We start from the raw sequence: 22,162 nt of genomic DNA on the forward strand, positions 1-22,162 counted from the left end.
TCTGTGTTATATTTTGTTTGAAAGTGAAGACAGCTTTAAGTTGGTCTAGTGAAATACAAACCTTTCATCTGAAACTTGACTTCAGCAGTTAAACTACAGTATATGAGTATATAATTGTACATTGTAAACTTGTGAAAATGTGTGAAAAGAATATTACTGTGTCAGAGGTGGATGTCCTGCTGCGTATGCCAGCTTGTTAATGCCAGTCTCCCTTTCTTTTCTATCAGTCGTTGTCCTTACTCATAGTTATTCCTTCACACCTTCTTCGTCTCATTATTTCCTGGTCTAGCGCTCCTCTCCTCTGCTCTCAATCCTCTCCTCTGTGAACTGTTCTCTAATTCCATCCCACGGGATCTGCCTTCCTCTTTTTCCTTCCTCCTCCACCAATCTGTCCATATTTTCACTGTCTTATCAAGGTGTTCCTCACTCACTTCACTGCTCTGTCAATCTCTGTCATATTTTTACTGTCTCAACGTGTCTTATCCTCCTGAACAAACTCTTATTTTACCCTCTCCTCCTACATGACCTCTCTGTCTCATCTAAACTCTCTGTCCTTTGCCATGGAAAGATCTCATTTCTCTTTTGGCTGTCATGTTGCAAAAAAAAAACCTGGAAAAAAAGAGGAAATCCCTAAAATAGGACAGTAATCTAATCAGGCGAAACCAGAACTCCCGTGGCCGTGTCACTCTTTCCATCTGTCTCCACCTCCTTCACTTTTCCCTTTCTCTACCCACCATCCATCACTCATTGTCCTTTTTCTCTGCCTCTGTCTTCTGTGCAGTGGCCCTGGTCACTTAGCCAGCTGGTATTTCCAACGGTAGGTCTGGCCTGGGTCGAGCTGATAATGAGCTGTGTGAATCTGAAGCCTTGTCATCTGAGCCACAGTGGAGCGCAGGGCTGGAGTGTAGAGTGCACTGTAGAAAGGAGACAGGCAGACAGGTGGCCAGAGGGGGATAGGAACAGAGAGAAAGAATGAAGCACTCTTGTGCTTGTGCCCTTTTGTTAATCATATGTACTAAAACTCTACAGCTACATGGTACATGGTAGGCCCCCATTGTCCCAGAAATCTTTGGTAACTGGAGAACCTTGTCAATGCTATTAGTGGGCAATGGAGTGCCTGTAAAAAGGATTGACAGAGACCCTACAGATCTTAGTCTAATAGCATTTAGTGTTAGAGACCCTTTCATGTCATTCATAACTGGAGGTCTTGTTCTCTATTTCTCTCTCTCTTTCTTTCTCTCCCTCCCTTACTCCCTATCTCTCCATCAGAGGCTAAGGGGAAAATCACATAAGTCTAGATGAATAATGAATACTATACATTATTCATAAGTAAGTCCTAGAATGGTACATTTTTTCCATCCTTAGTTACCTATATATTTGATGAAACAACTATGTTTATTTGATGACTGTTGTTGACTGATATGATAAGGTTCAAAGTAAACACATAGATTGCTGTAGATTTTTGGACATGACAACAGGTGTGTGCCATCCTTAGTTAGTTAGGCAGGGGCTGTTATGTATGCAGAACACACTTTGATCCAGGGACATAAGCCACAGGTGGTTTTCAGACTATTTCACGGCTGCCTGGGTAGAAGAATGCCTTAGTTATTTCTCACAGTAAATGCAATTATTTCAAGGAGAGGTGCTTGTTAAAAGGCGTTAAAAGCATTCCAAAAAATACTTCTAATTAACCAATACATTTTTCGACAAACGTAATCACATTCTTCTCCAATGCAAGGCCAAAATTCCAAGCCTGTGTTTTCAGACATCAGACAACTAAGTAGAGTGAACAAAAAACAGCCTGCAAGTTAACCTCCTGGTCTAGCTGATGTAGAGCTGCAATATCATATCACACTACAGTGAGTGTACAATAAGGTCAATATTTGCATATACTGTATGTGACAGGAGTGCTCCCACTTCACGTTTAGCAGCAGTGATAATAAATACACAATATATCACCTATTCCCATGTGTTCACTCTGTAGATAAGAACAAAGGCTGTTTATGTGGCTCTATTGGAGCTCTATCAGCAGCTGCTGTCATGGCTTCACAGCAGCTAGGGATTGTAATCACCTGGTTGGCACCATACATATCCATAAACTACGCTGTGACTCAGTGGAAAATCAAATGGTGCCATGACACTTCTACTGTGCACTTTGCACTGTGCACTTTGTTAACGGTTATTGTTATTCATAAGAGTGTGCTGTGCTTTCCCCAGATTTAAAGTCAAAGTACTTTCCAGTACTTTTTGCCCTGAATCAGAGGAGTGTTTGATTGTAGGTTTCATGAATGTCTAGGGGCGCACTGCGACAACCTGCATTGTGTTGCTAGTCTTCCATCCGTGTGCCCTTTTCAAATGCCTTGACAGTTGCCTTGTGCATTTATTGGCTAGAACCCTAAAAAACACAACATGCCACTAATGTGGACTCACCTCTGGCTTTTTCATGGACATTTTCTTTCAGACACTTGACCTTTTTTTCGACCTTGTCAAGATGTTTCTGCAATCTTTGTTTGACTGCAAGATCTTCTTGTTATACCTCAACAAAAAGAGGACCAGACGAAAGTGATGTGCGTTGTGCAGTCTTGGATGGAAGGAGTTGACACCTGATTTAGGAATATGCAGCCCAGGAGCATGTGCCTGTTGACTTTTCACCAGGTTAGCTGTCAGTACGGAACGGGTCATGCAATGTTCTTTCAATCAGATGTTAACTTCCTCCATCAGGGACACACTGCTGTGCAAATCAAGCATACTTGGAAAGGCGCAGTGGGGAAACCGATTCCCGTTTTTAGTTTAGGTAATTACAAGGATTTGAACAGTGAATGGAATAAGATGAGACATACAGGTGTTTTACTGTTGTTGATGATATATTACATTTACATTTACATTTAAGTCATTTAGCAGACGCTATATGAATTTCCATAGGGTACAAAGATGGATACAGTACATGAAGGGAGGCAGCCAGTATAGACCGTATACATAGAGAGAGGGAGGATGTCAAGATGGAAGGATCAGGTTACAGCTGCTTTTCTCTCTAGCTTCTGTTCCATTAACTAATGGGCCTGGATGGGTGAGAGAGATTCAGACATTTTAGGAGGACAGTGGAAGATGTATAGAACTTGCTTCTTCATTATTGAAAACAGCATGTTTTGACAATACAGTCTTCATCTGATATACTGTACTTCCAATACGCATCACTTATGAAGTTACATCAATACAGTCCATTTACCAAACTAACACACTAGCTGTCAAGCTACTGAGCTGTACTGTAGCTCACAATGTGCCACTCTTCTCCACATGCTCTGAATGCCTGCTCTGATTGCTCTGTTCTTTGCAGCACTACCAGACTAATACAGCTCTGGTGGACTGAGCATCCATCACTGCAGCCCACTGAATTCAGCCCCCCCCAACATTTCCATTCAAGGATAAATAATTATTAAATACTTATTAATAAAGAATAAGACTATCAGGTATCAAGGTAAGACCCAGATGCAGACCGTGTTGAAGTGACAATGTTTATTACAGCAACAGGGGCAAAGGTACAGGACGGAAGGCAGGCTCAGGGTCAGGGGCAGGGTGAGTGGTCAGGCGAGTGGGTACAGGGTCAGGACAGACAAGGGTCAAAAACCAGGGGGATGAGAAAAGAGAGACTGGGGAAAAGCAGGAGCTGACACAAAACACTGGTTGGCTTGACAAACAAGACGAACTGGCAACAGACAAACAGAGAACACAGGTATAACTACACAGGGGATAATGGGGAAGATGGGCGGCACCTGGAGGGGGTAGAGACAATTACAAAGACAGGTGAAACAGATCAGGGTGTGACAGTACCCCCCCCCCCCCGGGTGCCACCTGGCATCCTACCTGGGCGCATACCTGTTGACCGGAGTGCCGGCGGTGGAAGTCAGTGATGAGGGATGGGTCCAGGATGTCTCTAGCAGGGACCCAGCACCTCTCCTCCGGGGCAAAACCTTCCCAATCAACCAGGTACTGGAAACCCCTGCCCTGTGGTCGAACCCTGAGGAGGTGTCTCACCGTGTACACCGAATGGCCAGCGATGACACGGGGGGGAGGGGTGGGCCTGGAAATAGAAGACAAAGGGCTGTGAGACACAGGCTTAATTCTAGACACATGGAATGTAGGATGAATACGAAGGGTACGGGGCAACAGAAGGTGGACAGCAGAGGGGCTAATGATCTTGGAGATGGGGAAAGGGCCGATAAACTGATGGACATCTGCTTGTCATCGATACCTGAAGGTGATCATGAGGAGGGCCGACCGGGCTCTCCTCCAGGTACGACGACAGCGGTGGACAAACATCTGGGCAGAAGGTATGCCAACCTCCTCTTCCTGCTCAGGGAAGAGTGGGGGCTGATACCCCAGGGAACACTCAAAGGGAGATAGGCCCATGGCAGAGCAGGGAAGGTGTTGTGGGCGTATTCAACCCACACAAGCTGCTGGCTCCAGGTGGTGGGGTTGGCGGAGACCAGGCAGCACGGGGTAGTTTCGAGATCCTCGTTGGCCGCTCTGACTGGCTGTTGGACTGGGGGTGGAACCCAGAGGACAGGCTGGCCGACGACCCAATGAGGGTGCAGAACACCTTCCAGGGCTGGGACGAGAACTGAGGACCCCGGTCGGAGACCATGTCCACAGGCAGTCCATGGATCCAGAAGACATGCTGCACCATGAGCTGGGCCGTCTCTTTGGCAGAGGGTAGTTTGAGGAGAGGAACGAAGTGGGCGGCTTTGGAAAACCGAATCACCACGGTCAGGATGGCCAGGAACATGTGAGACCAGGGATGGTGGGGGACAGGCAGAGGTTGGAGGAGACCAGCCGGAGCTTGCCGAGGAGTCTTGTTCTGTGCAAGCGGCGACGAATGCGGTCACGTCAGGAGGCCACTCAAAGTGCTGTCGCACAAAGGCCAGGGTCTGACGGGCGCCCTCTCGTATCCGCACCAGGTGGTAGGCGTTCTGTAAATCCAGCTTGGAAAACACAGTGGCCCACTGGAGCGGCTCGAAGGCAGAGGAGATGAGAGGTAGCGGGTCACGGTTCTTAACCGTAATGTCATTGAGTCCCCGGTAGTCAATACGCGGGTGCAGGGTCTTGTCCTTTTTCTCCACAAAGAAGAACCCTGCACGGGTGGGAGAGGAAGAGGGACGGATAAATCCAGCAGCTAGGGAGTCTCCAATGTAGGTATCCATAGCCTTGGTCTCCGGTCCCGACAGAGAGTACAGATGTCCCCAGGACGGCGTGGTGCAGTCGTAGGGTCGGTGCGGCGGAAGCTACATGGCCCTGGCCTTGCTGAACACCTTCCCAGACATCCTGGAACTCCGTGGGAATGGCGGAGAGGTCCGGGGTACCTTCCGAGCCCCCTGTGAAGACGTCCCGGGACAGATTGTGCTGACTTTAGGCAATGGGCGTGGCAGAACGTGCTCCAGCCCATGATGGCACCAGTAGACTAGTTAATGAGGGTATTGTGTCGTTGGAGCTGGGAGAGGTCGGTGACTCAAATGTGGGGCTTCAGAAGCAAGCCAGCAGTGGGATGTAGGGTGGTAGGCTGCTTTCAGTGTGTGACAAAGACAGCAGTAAGAGGTTTGTGAGGCTAAGAAAAATGGATGAATGAATGGATGTATGGATGCATACATGGAGAGACAGAGGGATGGTTAAAGGACACTTTTTTTTACTGTAAATGTGTCTCCATTATTTTATATACTTCCCATACCTAGTTTGCCTTAACATAGACAGACCATCCAGGGACCATCCCCCAAAGAAGTGCTACTCCCAATTCCTGGAAGTCGTGATGATGTCACCCACATAGCACCCACATCACTCATTGGTCGATGTTAATTGTATAATGTTCTATTAAATAGGTACTAAATCATGACTCCACTCCCCTTACTTCCACACCTTAACCTGTCCCAGACAACCAAACACCATGCATCCCCCCATGCAGATGCTGGCCAAAAGTCATTTTCCCAGACCAACCAGAAGGTTAATCATTCTCTAACCACTGCACGTCTGTGTGTGTGAGTAGGGCAATAACGTCTGTGGGAAAGTGTGTGTTCTTGAGTATATGCGTTTGTGCATGCGGGCATGCTACCCTATCTTCTGCATGTCCCTCTAGCCGATAATCCGTCCCATATCATAGCACATCTCTCAGGCCCTCTCTCCTTTGATTAGAGGGATGACGCCTGTATATTTCTTTATTACTAGGATAACCCCATTTGGATTGGACATTTCCATGCCGGTAATGGCGTCGCCTGTCATGTAATTTATCCCTATAGACACCTCTTTCCATTTACACTCAATGTGGAATGGCTCTCAGGCTATTATCTGCAACTCCAAACCAACCCTGGGCTGTTGTCTTAGCCGGAAATGAAAGTAATGTTATACAAGATGGCCGACTACTAAATTTATTAACAAGATAGCCCAGCTATATTACTGTGATTATGGATGAATACTTTTAGGTGTGCCTGGGGTGTAGCAACTTATACTGTTTGTGTTTGCATCTGTGTATCTCCAACACAATCATTTGAAGTGAAATTGTTGTCATGGCCAATGTTTGTTTTGATAGTTATGGCTGTTTATTTTTTAGGTTTGACATGTTGTTATGGGTGTTGTAACTCAATGGCTGAGATTATTTTCAGATGTCAGCTAATAGGGACAACCTCAAATGTAAATCTGCTCTCGTTTCGTAATGACAGTAATAATTTGTAGTAATTAATGTTACCCGCTGAGCGCTTTGATTAATATTTTCATCCCTGGACTGGATATTAGTGTAAGATAACATTAATTTGCTCCCTTTAAATATTGTCCGACTCCTCTACCTCCCTTTGGCTCCTCTCTCCTTCTGGTCCTCTCAACAGGTGTAACAGGCCTGGTGCAGATAGATGAAAATGGGGACAGAGAGACAGACTTTGCTTTCTGGGACATGACTGACACCAACACCAGTGTTTTCCAGGTACTGAATACACACACACACATCTCTCTTTTGCTCTCTCTCTCTCTCTCGCTCTCTCTCTCTCTCTCTCTCTCTCTCTCTCTCTCTCTCTCTCTCTCTCTCTCTCTCTCTCTCTCTCTCTCTCTCTCTCTCTCTCTCTCTCTCTCTCTCTCTCTCTCTCTCTCTCTCTCTCTCTCTCTCTCTCTCTCTCTCTCTCTCTCTCTCTCTCTCTCTCTCTCTCTCTCTCTCATACACTAAGGCTCCTCATCTCTTTCATTCTGCCAGTGCTCATAAAGCTGCCTGCCTGTGTACACAGTCTCTGTGTGTTTTGGAGATTGGAGAATACAACTAGATGTTCTCCAGAGGCATTAACATGTTGAAGAAAAGAGCTCTACAGTTCATAGAAAGACCTCCATGTCTCCATTAACACTACAATATACCATCTGCTCAGGGTTTGGGTAAATGTGGCAACAACTATATATAGCTATAGCATACAGTATTACAGTTTTTCTCAATTGTAAAAAGACTAAAACCCATTGGCTGAACAAAGTTCTCATTTCACATTGTAAAACACAATTTGCAGATCTCACTTAGACTTTTCAGCAAAACTCTAAACACATTCTCATTCTCAAAACACATTCTGTACTCTAATGCACATGTCATCCATACTGGTAAACACAAGTGGCAACAATCAAATACAAATAGAGAACATATGTCATTGATTGAACACAACCACTCAAAATTGATTTAACCTGTTTCAAATGATGCGACACAACCAATATAAGCCAGTTCAGAGAACAAAAAGGTTGTTGAAGGTGGGAAGGAGAAAGTCTGAGAATTGATACTGTAGTACAGTGCATTGTAGGCTGTATACTGTACAATGGACAAATTGTATGGCCCTGAATATTGTGCTTTCCATTTATTAACAGTACTGACTGCTCAATAGATTTTGACTGGTTGCAGGTTCATATCAACAAAGAACAAGAATTACAGTATCACAGAGACAAAGGACATGTTTGTGAGATGCAGGGTACAGTACTGTAAAAATAGGGGTACAAGGAGAAGGAAGAACAGAAAACAAAATTGAAAAGAGCAAAGCAGAGTAGTAATTTCTGATCAATTTTGAGCTACTATGATAGAACATGTTTTCGTTCATCAAAAGACAATGATGGAAAAATATGATTTTTTTTTAGATTAAAAATGTACTACTCCCTGAGAATTGTATGTTTTGAACAATGTGTTTTCTATTTTTCGGTGTATTGTTTACTGACTGCTTGAGAGGGCATATCATTTTGATCACTTTGTTTATGATTTGAGAGCGGTGTTTGATTTTGAACACAGGTAAAACTGTTTTGAGGCGAATGTTTCATTTTGCAAGAGGAGTCAGAGGTTATGTAAATAGTGCTTTAAGATGAGGTTTTGTGTTTAATGTTTTCAGGAAATGGAGCAAGGTTTCAGAAATGGTGTTTTAGCAATTGAGAAAAACTGTAACAAACCGTATTTCAGCATACATATGATAATTTAATATGTAATTTCATCCACCCAGTGCCAATGTGTTTGTCTTATGTAATGACAGAATGACAAATATTAATTGGTGGCAAGCCACTGAGGTTAATGACCAACTGATCCAGCGAGATCAAGAGTGTGTACATGTACATGTGTGGATGGGCGAGAACGTACATGCGTGTGTGTTTATGTATATGTGTGTGTGTGAACAGGGAGAGAGAGTGGATGTTTTTCACCTAGTGTGAGGGGGTGAGTGTCAAGTCTCTGGGCTGATTAGTGGCTCATTGAAAGTCGTCTCCCATTATCACCCTATGCTAATGCATTGCGAATAATGTGTCAATCTTGCCAGCCTGCCATATCACTGTCTAAGAGGACCACAACGGAAATAAGCCTTCTGGCTTTATTCTGTTATTATCCTCTAAAATGTTTAATTATGTAATGTTGTCTTCGACTGGAACAGCCTACTGCTTGAAATGATCTAATAAAACAAATCAATCAATGTGTGGTATGTTATTTGTCATTATTTAATATTTAACATTAGAAAGTTATACTGTGTTCCTTGCCAGATTGTGTCCGTGTACAATGGCTCTCAGAAGAAGTTGAGGGCCTTGCCTGGGATGGACATCCAGTGGCCAGGGGGCACTGCTCCTTTAGATGTGCCCGTCTGTGGCTTTAAGAACGACAACCCAGCCTGCCTCGCACGTCAGTGGACTCCGTCTGTCTCTCACTCACTTTTGTATACACTGCCCCCCATAAAATGTCTATGTTTGCATGACGTAGCAGAATTTATACTAGTCATATCATCAGTCAAAACAGCTTACGATGACTGACATTACACTGTCATGCAGTGGCTGTATTGAAGGAAAACAGTACCATTTCTCCTGTCTCTTTTTCCAGGAACCATCACAATCCACCAGATGGTAACAATTGTGGTGTTCTTCATCATTATCATCATCCTCACCATTACTGTCTTCATATACAGGTGAGTGTAGACAGGCCAGTTCAATCAGCAAGTATGCAGAAGGCCTAGAATCTACGGAAAGAGTTTTATGTCATTACGTTTATAGCATTGTTCACATATCTAAAAGAGCAATCTATCATCTCTCTGTCTTTCACACACACACACACACACACACACACATACACACAGGAAGCTCAAGCTTGAAAATGAACTGGTGGCTCAGCTGTGGAGAGTCTCCTGGGAGGATATTCAGATGAGCAACATGGAGAAAGTGCTGCGAAGCGCAGGCAGCAAGCTCACTCTGTCACTGGTGAGTCCACACTCATACACACGCTTGCAACAACACACACATTTCGCAATACACACAGTCTTGCACAAAACTGACCCCATCCCACCTTTCGCTTTATTTACAGAGAGGCTCCAACTACGGCTCCCTATTAACAGGAGATGGAAACTTTCAGGTGTTTGCCAAGACAGGCTACTACAAGGTAAGTAGGGTGTGCGTGTGTGTGTGTGTGTATGTGTGTATGCATGTGTGTTTGCATGTGTGTGTGTGTGTGTGAAATAGTAACCTTTTAATTTCAAATGGATTGAATGCATAATGTTTTCTCTGTCTTTCAGGCGAACATTGTGGCTATCAAATACATCAACAGAAAACGCATTGAGCTCACCAGAAATGTGCTGTTTGAACTGAAACATGTGAGTCTTCATGAGGTTGTAGTGTGACGTGTGTATACTCCAGAATGCATATGTGCATCAGAGAATAGCGCTGTCCCTAAATGTCACATGGTGTCCTCCTTTCCTTCCCTCCCTTTCCTTCCCTTTCCTTCCCTCCCCAGATGCGTGATATTCAGAATGAGCACCTGACCCGCTTCATCGGAGCCTGTATCGACCCCCCCAACATCTGCATCATCACAGAGTACTGTCCTCGGGGTAGCTTACAGGTAGCCACCCCTCAACACAACTCCACTATAAGATGGTCCACTTACCCAATTCAAGTCTTTAGGAAACATTTGTCTTGTCTAAATGCTGTGTGTGTGTGTGTGTGTGTGTGTGTGTGTGTGTGTGTGTGTGTGTGTGTGTGTGTGTGTGTGTGTGTGTGTGTGTGTGTGTGTGTGTGTGTGTGTGTGTGTGTGTGTGTGTGTGTGTGTGTGTGTGTGTGTGTGTGTGTGTGTGTGTGTGTGTGTGTGTGTGTGTGTGTGTGTGTGTGCACGCGCGCGCGCGTGCTTCATCCTTCAGGACATCATGGAAAATGAGAGCATCACACTGGACTGGATGTTCAGATACTCGTTAATTAATGACATTGTAAAGGTAACCACTGCTCTACACACTCTCCTACTTATCTTTCCATGTGTCAACTTCAATTGACTTGAGAAAACACATTTGCATCATTCAACAAGTGAACGTCCATATGCTTTGCCAAACATTTTTAGACTAAAGCTCAATATGAATAACTCGTTTATCTCTAAGCTCTCCTTTTGACTATCTCTCTCTTCTCTTTCTATATTTTAACCCTTATCCCTACCTCCCTCCCCTTCTCCTATCCAGGGCATGGCTTTCCTCCACAACAGTGTCATCGTCTCCCACGGCAACCTGAAGTCGTCCAACTGCGTGGTGGATAACCGCTTTGTGCTGAAGATCACCGACTACGGCCTGTCCAGCTTCCGCACCGAGAGCAACACAGACGACGCCCATGCTTACTATGCCCGTGAGTCACCTGGCTCTGCAGGACATTTCCCTTTAGACACAGATTTAGGATTAGCTTACCCTAATCAAATCCTTAAGAGGGTGAAATACTAAACTGACCTTAGATCAGTGTCTGTAGGCAAATTAATTATACGTTTATATATTATTATTATTATTATTATTATTATTATTATTATTATATTATTATATTATTATATTATTATATTATTATATTATTATATTATTATATTATTATATTATTATATTATATTATTATTATTATTATATTATATATATATTTATTATATTATTATTATTATTATATTATATTATTATCAGTGTCAAAATTTGTCCATCTATGTTTATAGGGAAACTGTGGATGGCCCCAGAGCTGCTGAGGTTGGAGAGTCCCCCTCTATGTGGCACCCAGAAGGGGGACGTCTACAGCTTTGGCATCATTCTCCAGGAGGTGGCGCTACGCCACGGAGCCTTCTATCTGGAGGGAGAGCCGCTCAGCCCCAAAGGTAACACACACATACACACACACGCACTCTATCTTTCTTCATGACAGACATTTGGGAACGATTTGATCCTATGTAGCAAAATTTGAAATTGCATTTTTTACATTGGATAAAAGTAGAGACTTTTATTAAATTATTAAATTGTTTATTAAAAAGTTGAGACTTTTATTAAATTATTAAATTGTATATAATACATTACAGTTGAGGAACAATGGGAAAGTAATTCTGCTTTGAAAGTTTATAAACTTGTAACCCCACTTTTGAGAAAAGGGCTCTTGAATGTTTTGGTACACCTATTAGAGAGCTCTTCTTTGTCTAAACCCATTCAGCATTGTTCACAACCTCTTAAACCTCAGCCCCACCCATCTCTTTAAGGATTCACATGTGAGTCCATGTGCTAAACAGCAACTAACTAAGTAAGAACACAGCAATAATCCCAACCCATACTACTAGCAATACAAACTGATTGTCATAACTAGGCACCATGCATGAATCTCCAGGTAGCTAAAGCTAACTAACTAGGTTCAATATTAGCTAGCTAGCTAACATTAGGTTATAACTAGCAATGCAGATAGATTTTTGAGATACAAATAATATTACAACACAGATCATACAGGTAACGTTAGCTAGTGAGCCAGCCAGCTAATGTTAGCTAGCTAGCTAACAGTACGCTCTAACGTAAAATGAAAATTACTTTCTGACTAAATTAGAAACGTATAATATCTGAAAATGAATCTAGCTAGACTTTCTTACCCGTATACATGGATGAACGCTTCTCCCTCTGTCACCAATGCCATGGTGGCCCTTAGTTTGAAGATGTAATCCAGAGACAGGTGTTTTATACAACAGACTTCTGTGTTCTCTTTTCGACTCCCTCTGCATATTTACAATCAAACGCTAGAATTTTCTCCATCTCCTTAGCAATCATACTCTGCTACCACCGGGCATTCAACTTCTTCCATGACAACAACATTGTTGATCTCTGTTTCAGAAAACTCTACAATGTCTGGTTCAATTAAAATGTTTTTATCTATATCAGGGATCTCCTCTTCGTCTGATTAATTTTCAGAGTCACAGAGAGTCAGCATGGCATGAACGTCCCCCAGAAAGTGGAGAGCAGTAGCAACACCTCTGCAGTTCTTCACGATATTTTTCAAAAAAGCTGTGGTAGAAAGGATTACCTACACATACTGAGCAGCTCATGTTATAGACAGAAGCAGGCTACATGGCAGACCAATCCGAACTCATCTCTCAGCATGTCCAGACCATCCATTACTATTAGCTAGAAGGTTCCTGTTTTTTCCCGTGGTTAAACCAACTAGGCTCGTAATTTATTCATATTTACAGATGGCATACAAGTTTGTTATTAAGGCACATGAAAGTTCATTGTTCCAGAGGGCATTTCTGCCAAAAACGCATTTTGATAAAAAAAAGTATAATGATAAAAAGGTATCCTGTAAAGTAGTGACGTGCGACATTTGTGCTCTCATACACTTTTGGTCATAAGCACACTTATTTGCACATAAACACATATGTATTATAAAAGAAAGAGATAATAGCATTGTGGCTGAGTAAATTATACCCCAGATTGTGTCCAAGATAAACAGTGTTTGTATGATTCTTCCATCAAAAGCATAACAAACAAACCTAACAAGCCTCCTTCCCGTCAAGTTTCTGTGGTCTTTGCTGACTGCATTATCGCAGAGGAGCGATAAGGCAATTAGAGCAACTCAAAACAAAAGCTGTTATTCTGCACATTGCACCTGCAAGTCTGTTTACTTAGGAAAATCTCTGTAGAAAACACAAACCTATCAAAAACACAACAGCTCCAGTGACTCAACAAAGCTACAGTATGTCGTTACATTTTACTCCATGTGAACTGTATTCTTTATATTTCAAGGTTCCTCTTTGACTCTACTCACAAAAAAACATGACATCAAATTCAACAAATGAAATGTAGACCCCCAAATATTGACACAACCAAATGGTAATTTCAGAGCTACTGACTAATATGCCACAACGTTAAAATGGAGACATGGAACAGTTTTGCAATTGCAACCATTTGGCAACTTAAACTAGGGAAAGTTCATGAATTTGTCGAACACGCCCCTAAAAGTGACCGATATTTTTCCCCCTTGTTTTCTTTTTTTCTCACTCAGCCCCTCTTGCACCCCACTTACCCTGAAGAGCCTACTCTAATGATATGGAGGACGAGAGCTACTGTACCTCTCTGCTTTGTACTAAGGACAAACACATAGTCACATGCTTTATATAACACACAAACATATTATAATTGTTTACCTTCTACTGTACTGTTTTCTGTGTCTCTGGCTTAGAATAAAGCAATACAATTTTAATAAAACATCAGATTGTAAGTACATAGCTGCAAACAAGATATTCCCTTTTCATTTGAGCAGGGGTGTGTGACTCTTTAGAATGTTTTTTATTGTCAGTCAGGATTTTCGATTAAATTGTAGTTAGGACAGATTGTAGTTCCCAAATTATCTTCCTTCTTTAGAAAATTGAAAAAGAAAGAGAAGATTGGATTTCTTGCTATACGGATCAGCAATAACAGCCGTCGTTGTGCTCCAAGTCAAGTCTCCATCACAACGTGTTGAGGAGAAAACATTGCTGCACTCATGTCTGCCAACCACCACTGCTCAGTGAATTTGTTTTTACCTAAACCTTAATTGCATGAAATTGTGCAAAATTGAAGAAGATTGAACATGATTGTGGTTGATTGCAAGAGTGGTGTACTGAGAGAGAAGCAAGTGTTTGTGTTTGCTCATCAGAGTGTAACACTTTGTACTGGGAGACAGCAGCTGTTGTGTGACAGAAAAACAATGAACTGAATTAGAATCAGAACATGCCATCTAGGCTGTGTGTGTGTGTGTGTGTGTGTGTGTGTGTGTGTGTGTGTGTGTGTGTGTGTGTGTGTGTGTGTGTGTGTGTGTGTGTGTGTGTGTGTGTGTGTGTGTGTGTGTGTGTGTGTGTGTGTGTGTGTGTGTGTGTGTGTGTGTGTGTGTGTGTGTGTGTGTGTGTGTGTGTGTGTGTGTGTGTGTGTGTGAGGGCAGAAATAGGGGAAGAGGATGAGAAATTATGAAAGTGTGAACGAGAGGATAAAATAAATTGGGAGGGAGAGATAATGGAAAGATTGTGAAAGCATAGATATGAACACAATGGAAAGGAAATTGGACTGGAATCTCTGAGAAGATGAAAGCAGAAGGAATGACACTAGATAGAAAATATTATGCACTGCTCAAAAAAATAAAGGGAACACTAAAATAACACATCCTAGATCTGAATAAATGAAATATTCTTATTAAATACTTTTTTCTTTACATAGTTGAATGTGCTGACAACAAAATCACACAAAAACTATCAATGGAAGTCAAATTTATCAACCCATGGAGGTCTGGATTTGGAGTCACACTCAAAATTAAAGTGGAAAACCACACTACAGGCTGATCCAACTTTGATGTAATGTTCTTAAAACAAGTCAAAATGAGGCTCAGTAGTGTGTGTGGCCTCCACGTGCCTGTATGACCTCCCTACAATGCCTGGGCATGCTCCTGATGAGGTGGCGGATGGTCTCCTGAGGGATCTCCTCCAAGACCTGGACTAAAGCATCCGCCAACTCCTGGACAGTCTGTGGTGCAATGTGGCGTTGGTGGATGGAGTGAGACATGATGTCCCAGATGTGCTCAATTGGATTCAGGTCTGGGGAACGGGCGGGCCAGTCCATAGCATCAATGCCTTCCTCTTGCAGGAACCCCTGACACACTCCAGCCCCATGAGGTCTAGCATTGTCTTGCATTAGGAGGAACCCAGGGCCAACCGCACCAGCATATGGTCTCACAAGGGGTCTGAGGATCTCATCTCGGTACCTAATGGCAGTCAGGCTACCTATGGTGAGCACATGGAGGGCTGTGCGGCCCCCCAAAGAAATGCCACCCCACACCATGACTGACCCACCGCCAAACCGGTCATGCTGGAGGATGTTGCAGGCAGCAGAACGTTCTCCACGGCGTCTCCAGACTGTCACGTCTGTCACATGTGCTCAGTGTGAACCTGCTTTCATCTGTGAAGAGCACAGGGTGCCAGTGGCAAATTTGCCAATCTTGGTGTTCTCTGGCAAATGCCAAACGTCCTGCACGGTGTTAGGCTGTAAGCACAACCCCCACCTGTGGACGTCGGGCCCTAATACCACCCTCATGGAGTCTGTTTCTGGCCGTTTGAGCAGACACATGCACATTTGTGGCCTGCTGAAGGTCATTTTGCAGGGCTCTGGCAGTGCTCCTCCTGCTCCTCCTTGCACAAAGGCGGAGGTAGTGGTCCTGCTGCTGGGTTGTTGCCGTCCTACGGCCTCCTCTACATCTCCTGATGTACTGGCCAGTCTCCTGGTAGCGCCTCCATGCTCTGGACACTACGCTGACATACACAGCAAACCTTCTTGCCACAGCTCGCATTGATGTGCCATCCTGGATGAGCTGCACTACCTGAGCCACTTGTGTGGGTTGTAGACTCCGTCTCATGCTACCACTAGAGTGAAAGCACCGCCAGCATTCAAAAGTGACCAAAACATCAGCCAGGAAGCATAGGAACTGAGAAGTGGTCTGTGGTCCCCACCTGCAGAACCACTCCTTTATTGGGGATGTCTTGCTAATTGCCTATAATTTCCACCTGTTGTCTATTCCATTTGCACAATAGTATGTGAAATTTATTGTCAATCAGTGTTGCTTCCTAAGTGGACAGTTTGATTTCACAGAAGTGTGATTGACTTGGAGTTACATTGTGTTGTTTAAGTGTTCCCTTTATTTTTTTGAGCAGTGTATTTCACCATCTATAGGAATGCTGTCTACACTGACTGTAGAAAACATTAAGAATACCTTCCTAATATTGAGTGGCACGCCCCCCCCCCCCACACACACACTTTTGCCCACAGAACAGCCTCAATTTGTCGGGGCATGGACTCTACAAGGTGTCGAAAGCAATCCACAGGGATGCTGGCCCATGTTGACTCCAATTCTTCCCACAGTTGTGTCAAGTTGGCTGGATGTCTTTTGGGTGGTGTACCATTCTTGATACACATGGGAAACTGTTGAGTGTGAAAAACCCAGTAGTGTTGCGATCCTTGACACAAACCGGGGCTCCCGGCACCTACTACCATACCCCGTTCAAAAGCACAAAAATATTTTGTCTTTCCCATTCACCCTCTGAATAGCACACATGCACAATCCATGTCTCAATTGTTTCAAGGCTTTAAAATCCTTCTTTAACCTGTCTCACTATACTGATTGAATTGGATTCAACAAGTGACGTTAGTAAGGGATTCACCTGGTCAGTCTATGACATGTAAAGAGCGTAATGTTTTGTACACTCCCCCTTCTTCCTCTAGAAATCATGGATCGGGTGGCTCTGGGTGAGTGGCCGTGCCTGCGTCCTGCTGTCAACCCTCAGATCCACAGCCAGGAGCTGGGCCAACTCATGCAGCGCTGCTGGGCAGAGGAGCCCACCGAGAGGCCAGAGTTCAACCACATCAAACTGCTGCTACGCAAACAGAACAGGTGGGTGTAGGGTGTGAAAGTGGGGAGAGTTTGTGTTCCATGATGTCATTAATGTCTGTGCGTCTCCACTCCAAAAAAGGAGTATGACTCCAGTACCTGTAAAAAGTTTGGACCCACCTACTCATTCAAGTTATTAAAAAAATATATATATTTTCTACATTGTAGAATCATGTAGTAACCAGAAAAAGTGTTAAACAAATCAAAATATCCTTTATATTTTATATTCTTAAAAATAGCCACCCTTTGCCTTGTTGACAGCTTTGCACACTTTTGGCATTCTCTCAACCAGCTTCATGAAGAATGCTTTTCCAACAGTCTTGAAGGAGTTCCCACATATGCTGAGCACTTGTTGGCTGCTTTTCCTTTACTTTGTGGTCCAACTCATCCCACACCATCCCAATTGTGTTGTGATCGGGTGATTGTGGAGGCCAGGTCATCTGATACAGCACTCCATCACTCTCATTCTTGGTCAAATAGCCCTTACACAGCCTGGAGGAGTCATTGTACTGTTGAAAAACAAATGATAGTCCCACTAAGCGCAAACCAGATGGGATGGCGTATTGCTGCAGAATGCTGTGGTAGCCATGTTGGTTAAGTGTGCCTTGAATTCAAAATAAATCACTTACACTGTCACCAGCAAAGCACCCCCACATCATCACACCTTCTCCTCCATCCTTCACGGTGGGAGCCACACATGCAGAGATCATCCGTTCACCTGTTCTGCTTCTCACAAAGACACGGCGGTTAGAACCAAAAATCTCAAATTTGGACTCATCAGACCAAAGAAAAGATTTCAACCAGTCTAATGTTCATTGTTTGTGTTTCTTGGCTCAAGCAAGTCTCTTATTATTATTTGTGCCTTTTAGTAATGGTTTCTTTGCAGCAATTCGACCATGAAGGCCTGATTCACGCAGTCTCCTCTGAACAGTTGATGTTGAGATGTGTCTGTTACTTGAACTGTGTGAAGCATTTATTTGGGCTGCAATTTCTGAGGCTGGTAACTCTAATGAACTTATCCTCTGCAACAGAGGTAACTCTGGGTCTTCCTTTCCTGTGGCGGTCCTCATGAGAGCCTGTTTCATCAGAGCGCTTGATGGTTTTTGCGACTGCACTTCAAGAAACTTTCAAAGTTCTTGAAATTTTCCGGATTGACTGACCTTCGTGTCTTAAGTAATGATGGACTGTTGTTTCTCTCTGCTTATTTGAGCTGTTCTTGCCATAATATGGACTTGGTATTTTACCAAATAGGGCTATCTTCTCTATACCACCCCTACCTTGTCACAACACAACTGATGGCTCAAACACATTAAGAAGGAAAGAAATTCCACAAATTAAATTTTAACAATGGAGAACCTGTTGACTGAAATGCATTCCAGGTGACTACCTCATGAAGCTGGTTGAGAGAATGCCAAGAGTGTGCAAAGCTGTCATCAAGGCAAAGGGTGGCTACTTTGAAGAATCTCAAATATATAAAATATGTTGATTTTTGATTTGTTTAACACTTTTTTGGTTACTACATGATTCCATATGTGTTATTTCATAGTTTTGATGTGTTCACTATTATTCTCTACAATGTAGAAAATAGTCAATTAAAGAAAAGCCCTTGAAGGTGTGTCCAAACTTTTTACTGGTACTGTGTGTGTGTGTGTGTGTGTGTGTGTGTGTGTGTGTGTGTGTGTGTGTGTGTGTGTGTGTGTGTGTGTGTGTGTGTGTGTGTGTGTGTGTGTGTGTGTGTGTGTGTGTGTGTGTGTGTGTGTGTGTGCGTGTGCGTGTGTGTAGGGAGTGCAGCACTAACATCCTGGATAACCTGCTGTCCCGTATGGAGCAGTATGCTAACAACCTGGAGGAGCTGGTGGAGGAGAGAACCCAGGCCTACCACGAAGAGAAACGCAAGGCTGAGGCCCTGCTCTACCAGATACTACCACAGTGAGTCTCTGCTACACAAACACACACACACACACACTGAGTCAATACTATACACACACACACAGTGCCTAATGTTACTGTCTGTACCTGCAGTTCAGTGGCGGAGCAGCTAAAGAGAGGGGAGACGGTGCAGGCCGAGGCCTTTGATTCAGTCACCATCTACTTCAGTGACATTGTGGGCTTCACAGCCATATCAGCTGAGAGCACACCTATGCAGGTAAGAAAGTACAATCACATTGTGACACGACTCACACAGGTGTGACAAGTTACAAAGATAGACTTTACAAGGGAGGCCATAGTTAAACCCAACAATTCCCATTCTGCTCTAAAAAATGTTTGCCTCTTTAGGTTGTGACCCTGCTCAATGACCTCTACACCTGTTTTGATGCCATCATTGACAACTTTGATGTTTACAAGGTAACATTATATTTCTCATCAATGTGCAGATGAAGGAAAGGAAAAGAGGAGATGAAGCCTCTATTGAAATCCTCCATTAGGACACACTGACATTCCTGCCCCTGCCTTTTCTGTGGCGCCCCCAGGTGGAGACCATCGGCGATGCCTACATGGTGGTGTCTGGCCTGCCGGTGAGGAACGGGAAACTACACGGCCGAGAGATCGCCCGCATGGCCCTGGCTCTGCTCTACGCTGTACGCACCTTCAAAATCCGCCACCGCCCTGACCAGCAGCTCAAACTACGCATTGGCATCCACAGCGGTGAGCGGCATGTGATGTTCACATACTAACAGACACAGTGATGATATACCAATTTCAGTTGTGTGATTGACCAATTCACTGCACTCTATATTCAGGCCCTGTGTGTGCAGGAGTGGTGGGGCTGAAGATGCCACGGTACTGTCTGTTTGGAGACACAGTCAACACCTCTTCACGACTGGAGTCCAATGGTGAAGGTAAGCCACAGTAGTCATACAACATGTGGGTTTTAAATCTGGGACTCAAGTTCCACAGTTCTGCTGGTTTTCATATCTCTATAATAGTTAATTAACTAATTAAGGATTGCTCCTCTCACCTTCTCTCCCGCACAGCGCTGAAGATCCATGTGTCTGCGGCCACACGTGACGTCCTGCAGGAGTTCAACTGCTTCCAGCTGGAGCTGAGAGGAGATGTGGCGATGAAGGGGAAAGGGAAAATGACCACCTACTGGCTACTGGGAGAGAGCAAGAGCAACGAGTCAACGAGCTAAGGGGACAAGCCAAGGAGGGGGGAAGGTCATGAAGGAGGAAATGGTGGAGGAAAATGTGAGCAAATAATGGGAACCACTGATTGATGTTCTGGAGCAAGTAAACAAATGAAGAGGCCTGGTGAATGAATGAGGTGGGGATTGGGGAGGTAGATGTGGAGAACTTTCTTCACTTCAGCCCTCCTGCACTTGAACATCTAGATTCTAAGGACATATAGAAAGCTACATGCTCTGAGAGTGTGTGTGTGTGTGTGATGTTCTTCCAGTTATATTTCAATGTTGAAGGTTTTGGATGCAACACTGATGGTATTTAGATCGGTAAAAAAAAAATGGTTCACAAACAAACCTTTACAGGAGGTTGTGGATATTGCTACCTGGTGGTCACATTATGTAACTGTTTTTTGAATTGATGTCTTTTATGAGTACATAGTATCCCACTGGGCACAGAAGTCAGTTCAACGTCTAGTTTTGATTTAAATTTGGTTGTCAACTAATTCAACGTGAAATTAACATTGGATTCAGAAAAAAAGACTAAATGCCCGTACGTTGATGACTTTTTTGCAAATCCAATCAGTTTCCCACGTTGATTCAACATCATCACAAACATTTTGGGGGTTGAAATGACATGGAAATGACGTTCAAACTTTGGGTCTGGGATTTATCATTTGATTAATTTCCACGGTAGTGTTTGTGACCTGTATCTTCAGACCCCAACCACAATCACTGAGCCTACTCTGGAGTTAAAATGACTTGCTTTATATATGTGGGTGGGTGGGTGTGTCTAATGTCTCATCAGTGTATATGATTTGTCTGTTTACAGTCATATAAGTCTTATTATTTTGTACAATACAGATGTTGTTTATTTCTCAATAGATTATTTTTCTATTGCCTAAAGGGCAATTCACAGAAATGCACTTAAGATAGATACATCCTCTTACTCTGGTGAAATAAAGTCAAGCGTCCCACTTCTTCAACACCGTATACAGTTTCATTATTCTCACTGAAGTGTACGATTGCCTCTCAATCTGTCTAATCAGATTCAGTGTAATGCATTATTGTTGTTAGTAAAAATATGCAGCTGAGCTTACATCATACCCATTGAAAGTGGCATGATTTTGAACATTACACGTAACAGACAAAATAATGGAAACACTTGAGTAAATGGGGGATACAAAGTATATTGAAAGCACGTGCTTCCACACAGGTGTGGCTCGTGAGTTAATTAAGCAATTAACATCCCATCACGCTTAGGGTCATATACAAAATGCTGGGCAGACTATTATTTTGGCTACGCTCCCCCATAGGATGACAATGCCCCCATCCACAGGGCACGAGTGGTCACTGAATGGTTTGATAAGAATGAAAACGGTGTAAACCATATATCATGGCTGTCTGTCACCAGATCTTGATCCAATTGAATACTTAGGGGATATTCTGGTGCGTTTTCCACCACAAAACATCAAATCATGGAATTTCTTATGGAGGAATGTAGCATCCCTACAAAAGAGTTCCAGACACTTGTAGAATTTATGCCAAGGTAAATTGAAGCTGTTCTGGCTCAACGCCCAATTAAGAGACTTTATGTTGTTGTTTCTTTTATTTTGGCAGTTACCTGAATTCAACAGTAATTGAAAAAAGGTAACAATTTCTGCTGGAAAGACAGGCTCTTGACAGAGGATAGCTTTATGAAAATTGTGGATTGACCTCTGGACACACACTGGCTCCTGATTTCCTGTATGGATTTGTCTGAACTGTTACTCTGAAAACACCCCTGTAATAAAATGAAGAGGTCACCAGGGAACTCTTAAAAAGGGTTCACACTGAGAACCTCTATAACTTTGCAATAACAAACCATGT

General features: G+C 43.4%; 1 protein-coding gene across 2 annotated transcripts in view; it reads left to right on the forward strand.

Moving 5' to 3' along the window:
* Positions 1 to 21,279, forward strand: part of LOC124005504 (atrial natriuretic peptide receptor 1-like) — a 63,218-nt gene extending 41,939 nt beyond the window's left edge. For both annotated transcript variants that reach the window (XM_046314829.1, XM_046314828.1), the window contains exons 6-22: positions 6,864 to 6,958; positions 9,010 to 9,145; positions 9,341 to 9,425; positions 9,594 to 9,714; positions 9,818 to 9,892; positions 10,026 to 10,103; positions 10,244 to 10,348; positions 10,644 to 10,715; positions 10,953 to 11,112; positions 11,459 to 11,614; positions 17,010 to 17,178; positions 18,958 to 19,104; positions 19,198 to 19,321; positions 19,453 to 19,521; positions 19,647 to 19,821; positions 19,917 to 20,015; positions 20,151 to 21,279. In XM_046314829.1, coding sequence (XP_046170785.1) covers positions 6,864 to 6,958; positions 9,010 to 9,145; positions 9,341 to 9,425; positions 9,594 to 9,714; positions 9,818 to 9,892; positions 10,026 to 10,103; positions 10,244 to 10,348; positions 10,644 to 10,715; positions 10,953 to 11,112; positions 11,459 to 11,614; positions 17,010 to 17,178; positions 18,958 to 19,104; positions 19,198 to 19,321; positions 19,453 to 19,521; positions 19,647 to 19,821; positions 19,917 to 20,015; positions 20,151 to 20,308 — 2,024 coding nt within the window. In that variant the 3' untranslated portion in view covers positions 20,309 to 21,279. The remainder of the gene's footprint in view (positions 1 to 6,863; positions 6,959 to 9,009; positions 9,146 to 9,340; positions 9,426 to 9,593; positions 9,715 to 9,817; positions 9,893 to 10,025; positions 10,104 to 10,243; positions 10,349 to 10,643; positions 10,716 to 10,952; positions 11,113 to 11,458; positions 11,615 to 17,009; positions 17,179 to 18,957; positions 19,105 to 19,197; positions 19,322 to 19,452; positions 19,522 to 19,646; positions 19,822 to 19,916; positions 20,016 to 20,150) is intronic.
* Positions 21,280 to 22,162: the final 883 nt, after the last annotated feature.

Source organism: Oncorhynchus gorbuscha, linkage group LG19, assembly GCF_021184085.1.
Source record: "Oncorhynchus gorbuscha isolate QuinsamMale2020 ecotype Even-year linkage group LG19, OgorEven_v1.0, whole genome shotgun sequence".
Classification (NCBI taxonomy): Eukaryota; Metazoa; Chordata; class Actinopteri; order Salmoniformes; family Salmonidae; genus Oncorhynchus; species Oncorhynchus gorbuscha.